Raw genomic sequence first — 6,474 nt, forward strand, 5'->3', positions numbered from 1 at the left:
TAGTCCAAATACGTATTATTCGAAAAATTTGTTCAATTGAATAAGATCTTGAGTGCTCATTTTAGGGTTCCTTTTAGCCTCAAAATTATTCTCATTTATTCTTGTATCTAACATTTCTTTATTACACTGTCGCACAAAAAAATGAGGGAGGTCTTCCCTTTGTTGGCCTACCAATCGCTATTCTGTCACCACGTGAAATGACATATCACTGAAGCCTCCTCCTGGGAAAACCTCAAGAATATAGTTTTTTTTTGGTTGCCCCTTTCTTTGTTTTTTTTAAATAAAAGCAAAATCACTATTTGGATCCCTATCAAGTGATTCAGTTGAGGCCTTGAGGGAGAGAAACGGCGCAGAAACAGATATCCCGCAAAATGATACAAAAGCCAAAAGCAAATCCCAGGAGTTTAACCCACATAAGCTGGTTAGTCGGATGGGCCAATCATTTTCTCAGGTACCACAAGATTATCAAATTCTTCACTATTGAGTACTCCGAGTTTCAATGCAGCATCCTGTACAATTTAATAGTGGTCAATGGTCAGATTTGATCTGTAGCCATCAAAACTATCCAATTATAACTACATAAGCATCAAGCTTTCCACCAAGTGCAAGTACAGTCTATCCTTTATAGAGAAAATTTTGAGAAACAACTTATGCATCCAAGATAGGGAAAAGAATTCCTCACGTAGATTGGTTTTGACAATATCAGTTTCACACGATTATTGAGATCTGTTAGCAGTTGAGTTTTGGTGCATTTAAACATTGTATTTCATGTCGAGTCACTAAAACTCAATCATCTAACATTCCTAAAGACATTATAAAAAGGCTTTCAAACTAAAATGCATTAAAATTTTGCAAAAATAAGAAAATTATCACCTTAAGTGTAGTTCCCTCCTTGTGAGCCTTCTTGGCAACTGCCGCAGCATTGTCATAACCAATTTTCTGGAATACAAGTACCAAAATAAGTTCAAACTCAAATAACTGCAAATTGGAGAGAATGCTAATATGAAAACAGGGCTGAAAACTTACAGGATTCAAGGATGTGACAAGCATCAATGACTGCAAGGACATTCAAATTGTCAAAAAGAAACCACATAAAACAATTTGATGTGTTATCTGTCAAATGGCACAAACAGACTCAATATTCTTTATCTAAAATTAACTGACCTCGTGCAGCAATTTGGAAATCCTTTCCCTATTAGCTTGAATTCCTCTCACACAGTTCTTCTCAAAAGAAGCAGATGCATCTCCCAGCAATCTCAGTGACTGTTAAGGAAATAGAAAAAAAAAATGTTAGTTGAGTTATCAACTGAAAATGTACAATACCATAAGTAATCCAACACAACATCCTAGACAACTGCACCATACCACTAGAAAATTACATTGCATGCATCCAAGTATGCTAGTCACAATTACTGTTAAAATATGGTGCCATTACACAAACTCTCTCCATCACACATATATACAAGTAGCAATAGTATAGCAAGGGGAAACATACATGTAGGAGACCACTAGCAATCATTGGCTTGAATACATTTAGTTCAAAATGGCCATTTGATCCACCCACTGTGATGGCCACATGGTTCCCAATAACCTGCAAGATCAATTATAAAAAGAAAAGTTTAAAAAGGGGCAAAGACAAGCTCAAATTCTCAGTAGGTTGTCTGATACCATTTAAAGATTAGTCAATGAATAATATAAATACATGACTGCATAATAGAATAAGAACCTTAAATTCTAACATGAAAAATTTCTAAGTTAGAAAATAGAATTACAGTTGATATATATTTTGAATTAGTCAGACTGCACAAACTTTTTTACCTGAGCACAGACCATTGTGAGAGCTTCACATTGAGTAGGATTAACCTTCCCCTGTAACAAAGTTAGTTCAGTCATAAGAATAAGATTAGAAGGGAGATTAGAAGAGAAAAGCCCTGACAAAATATGCTACCAAAAGTGAAAAAGATTTTAGTCACAAATGAATAGAATAAGAAGAAATAAAGAGTTTACCGGCATAATACTGCTGCCAGGCTCATTTTCAGGAAGAATAAGTTCACCGAGACCACAACGAGGACCGCTGAATAAAGAAACCACGATGAAAACTATTAAAATAAAGTAAGTAAACCAAAATAAAAGTGCAAGTAAAGTAATAAACAAACCTTCCCAATAAGCGTACATCATTGGCAATCTTCATTAGAGAAGCAGCAACTGTGTTAAGGGCTCCACTAGTTTCAACAAAAGCATCATGCGCAGCCTGGAAAAAAGTGAAATAGTTAGGAATGTGATCTACTTTGCTATATACAGTGCAAGAAATATGTAATAATTCACTAATAAAATAAGAAGAAATAAAAGAAAAGCAAAGCCACAAAAACTAAAAACTCACCAAAGCTTCAAACTTGTTTTCTGCAGTGACAAATGGCAAACTTGTTTCTTCAGCTACAGCTGAAGCTATCTTCACATCAAACCTAAATAAACGATGAAAGAACTGACCACTGTCAGAGTAAGCAATGTATGCAAAAAACAGAAATATAGTCTTTTTAAGAAAAGGAGGGCATAATGAACTTATTGTGTGAGCCAAGGCCATATTAAAATCTTAAGTTAATGCGAGAAGGCCTCCCTCAAACCGCAATCTTAGGAATTTAGATCAGATATTTGTGCCAATTGCAACAATAAACTTGTCAATTATTTGCATTTGGCAGAAGCAAATTTAATATTAACTTATGTGCAGATACACAGAAAATCAGTTCATGATATGAATGACAGAATGTACACATGAGACCCGCTCACGCACATACACAATCAGAGAAGCAAAATTTTTCCAACCTAAGAAAGGACATACCCTTTCTTTGTGTTCAGTCCAGTTCCTACAGCAGTGCCACCCTGCGCAAGCTGCTCAAATGAAATCTCAAATCTGTAAGAACTCCCCAGGGAAAGGAGGCATGCAAAGATAGGAGAAGGAAATTTACATTAAAATGCTAACAACCTGATACATACGGGGTAGACAGCATATGACTCGGTCAATGCCATACTTCACCTGAATACAGAGCACAAGTCCATCAGAATTTAGCTCTTAAAATTATATCAAGCTTGTCACATCCCTCTTCCAATCAAGACAGATTAATCTCAAGGTAAGAGAATCAACAGGAAGTACTGCAGAAATGGGGAAAAATTACTTGTGTAGTATAGCCACTAAATTCTTGCCCAAGAGTCAAAGGTGTCGCATCTTGAGTGTGAGTGCGCCCAATTTTAACAATATCCTTGAATTCAACAGACTGATGTAAAAGACGAAGGAAAGTAAAATCAGCAGCAGCAATGCGGCTGGACTTATACAAGCAAAAGCAAAATACAATGCTAAAGGTTGTGAAACGACAAATTAAACCATGCATATATAAACAAACAAGCAAATCACAAGATACAGCGGTGCCACATGAACAAATCGAAAAATCACAAGGCTTCTCAAAACAAATACTTGACTACAGATGCAATGGGGGTAAAAAAAAATGGATATTTGCTATAAGCAACAAACAAAAAGCATGCGAGAAAAAGCTGATGCTTAGGTAAATTTAAATAACATTCATTATTGTCATGACTATCAACACAACCAGAGAAGATAATTCAGAAGTTTTAAAATATCAATTTTAAACTAAATATGTGAATTAATACAATAAGAGAAGATCAGCAACAGAAAACACAGAATGCGCCAGGGGAGAATCCATCTTCTGATAACATAGTGATGCAGTGGATAGTTAGGATCTACCCATAACACAAAGATGGTAAGCAAAGACTCTCAAGCTTGCCAGGCTCAATAAGCATATCATATCTGGTTGCAGCATGAAGACACGATGCAGTCATCCGTATAGCTCATGATGCCAGATTACATTCCCAATCAGGTTAAAGGGACATCAAAACGAAACAGCCAATGAATGTACATGACATTGAGAGTCAGCAAACTGGGATTCAGCAACATGAATTTATTTGCTCTTAAAGAAAATGAGAATATCAAACCTTTGAATGTAGTGAGTTATGCAAAACTTTCAAATTTGGAATTAATCTTGAATTTGTTTCCATTGCAGCTGCGATATGCATTACCTGAGGGAAAAAAAAAAAAAGACACAGAAACAAGTCGTTAAAAGAACTGCATGAAACCAGTTGCTCAACAATGAAATGGACACAACAATATAACACTGAGGGCAGATGGTTAACTATGTATTACAGAAGTAGCAAAGTGAAATGGCAGGAGGAAGGACAGTTGAAAAGTGTAACATGAATAACGTAAATGTTTAGGTGTAGGCCCACACTTACAGTTGGGAACGTGTCATTTGAAGATTGAGATCTGTTTACATGGTCATTTGGGTGCACGATCTTTTCACCACGCTTATGGCCAAGAATCTCAGCTGCTCTATTAGCAATAACCTGGAAGAATAACCCGATTGTTACTGTGATCCGACAGAAATTTTAAAAAATACCAAACTTCTAACTACTCTATTAAGCAATAGAAAGCATGTGCTCATTAAAATAATAATAATAATGATGATGTTGTCAACGACTGAGTGCTATCACATCCCCTTACCACCATTAGCACAAACGCTTTCAAGACATTAATTCAAAAAGGACTAGTATTAATGATGTATGACATCTAACAAGCTGCTTGGAGACAGTTGAATAAGCTCAAAGAATTGTTTGCTCAGAATTCATTGGCAAAAGTCAAAAGAGTAATCATCATCCAATTGGATGAATTCATTTCAGTGTTAGATATCAAATCAGTGAACATTAAAAATTAACCTTACATCAGGTGGACAGATGACAAACCTGATCAGTATTATAGAAGCTCCTCAAATTCAAATACATGATAAAATAGTAAACGAACATCAACACTTCGATCATACTAAGATTCTTCTCAAAAAAGACCACTAACCCTTCAATGAAGACCCTTGATAGAGAGACAGAGCAAGGCAATATGTTTAATCCCATATGGTCACAGCTATTCACAGCTAATCATTCCTTCTCATAAAATATAATAGATAAATTTCAGCTATTCCACATTAATCCATTCCTTCTCAACTAACCCCAAAACCTTCTTTGGACGAACATATATTGCCATATGCATCTTATCTCACATTTAGCTAATAATAACTATGCATAAAAAAGGAAATACAAAAATTTAAACCTAACATCATTTATAGGTTTAGTAGAAAGAACAGAAACAAACATATTCATCAAGTTCCCAAAATGAAGAAAGGAAACCACACAGAGAACAAGTGACCACAAAAAAGGAACCAACCTCATTAGCATTCATATTACTCTGAGTGCCACTGCCAGTTTGCCAGACAACAAGTGGAAAGTGATCATTTAGCTTCCCCTCAGCTACTTCTTGCGCTGCTTGCATAATTGCTTTCCCTATGGCTGGATCAAGACCATACTCCATGTTCACCTACAACATAATTCATAACATACATCTAATCCAAAGGCAGCTGGATTTACAAAAATGAAATCAAGCACACAGTTTCCAAGAAGATATGTAAATGAAACATATAATAAAACCTTGGCAGCACATTTCTTGAGGATGCCAAAGGCACGAACAATTGGTTCGGGCATTCGCTCCCGCTCGCCGCCAATATCAAAGTTCTGCAACGACCTTTGAGTTTGTGCCCCCCACAGTCTGAAACATACCAGTCGCAACAATACAAAATTTTAACCATTGTAATTACCCAACCTTATTAACAAAATATTCAAACTGAAAACTTTCGAAAGTGAAAAAGAAAAAAAAAATTACTTATCGGAGGGAACTAGGATTGGGCCGAAAGTGTCTTTTTCCTCTCTAAACGACGTCGAGTAGGATCTCCAGCAAGCGCCATAACGCAAGGTTCCTGCCAGCTGCGAAGTTGTTGATCCGCCACCCAAGAGGCGCCGTGATATAACATAAACTGCCATTTGTTTCTCTACCAAATACTGCGCAAACAAAAAATGACCAACTGTCACGCATAGCAAAGGCGTAATGCAAATCATATACACATAAATCACGTTCACAGACCACACGCAAAATAAGATGTCTAAAACCGCCAGTTAGTGAATACCCGCGATCCAGAGACGGCGTCGATGCAGTAATCGAGGTATCAAATAGAAAATACTGGAGATAAAAACGGTCGGTCAGTCGTGACTGCGTCTGCGCGCGTCGAGAGTCAGCGAGAGGGGTTAGTTTTGGACCTTTTGGTCAATCCATAACCAAATATTTGAATAGTGAAACGATTGAGGCCCATAATGTGGATGGCCGCTGCCTAGTGGACTGCACGTGACGCGCCAGGATAGTGGGTTGATTTTGGAATTTCCTTGGGATTTAACCGTAATAACAAAACCCCGTTTCATTTGGCTGCGCAGCCTATTATTATTATTATTATTTTTAAACTGATTAAACATCGGGTTACGGTATTACACAAAGATATATAAAACTGCTATGACAACAGGTCATTATACTGATAT

General features: G+C 36.7%; 1 protein-coding gene across 2 annotated transcripts; it reads right to left on the bottom strand.

The window, feature by feature from the left end:
- LOC102617393 (fumarate hydratase 1, mitochondrial) lies at positions 1–6,233 on the bottom strand. Of its 2 annotated transcripts, none has more exons than XM_006479950.4 (18): positions 6,072–6,233; positions 5,771–5,946; positions 5,539–5,656; positions 5,279–5,428; positions 4,300–4,410; positions 4,003–4,086; positions 3,171–3,269; positions 2,981–3,031; positions 2,837–2,886; positions 2,381–2,462; positions 2,157–2,251; positions 2,008–2,074; positions 1,819–1,869; positions 1,496–1,591; positions 1,165–1,263; positions 1,027–1,056; positions 874–939; positions 1–509 (listed from the first exon to the last, which is right to left on the bottom strand). In XM_006479950.4, exons 2-18 carry the CDS (start codon positions 5,926–5,928, stop codon positions 423–425), a joined length of 1,494 nt encoding a protein of 497 aa, XP_006480013.1. In that variant the 5' UTR covers positions 5,929–5,946; positions 6,072–6,233; the 3' UTR covers positions 1–422. The 2 variants fall into 2 exon arrangements, with proteins under 2 accessions (XP_006480013.1, XP_006480012.1); XM_006479949.4 differs by having other exon boundaries at positions 6,029–6,211.
- Between the last annotated feature and the right edge of the window lie 241 nt (positions 6,234–6,474).

The sequence above is a fragment of the Citrus sinensis genome, chromosome 3, assembly GCF_022201045.2.
Source record: "Citrus sinensis cultivar Valencia sweet orange chromosome 3, DVS_A1.0, whole genome shotgun sequence".
Taxonomy (NCBI): Eukaryota; Viridiplantae; Streptophyta; class Magnoliopsida; order Sapindales; family Rutaceae; genus Citrus; species Citrus sinensis.

Coding starts and splice junctions, on each gene's coding strand:
- LOC102617393 (XM_006479950.4), bottom strand. CDS start 5,928: ATGGCAGTTTATGTTATATCACGGCGCCTCTTGGGTGGCGGATCAACA. Junction 5,657..5,770: donor ATCCTAGTTCCCTCCGATAA/GTAATTTTTTTT, acceptor GGTATGTTTCAG/ACTGTGGGGGGCACAAACTC. Junction 2,252..2,380: donor AAAACAAGTTTGAAGCTTTG/GTGAGTTTTTAG, acceptor ACTTTTTTCCAG/GCTGCGCATGATGCTTTTGT.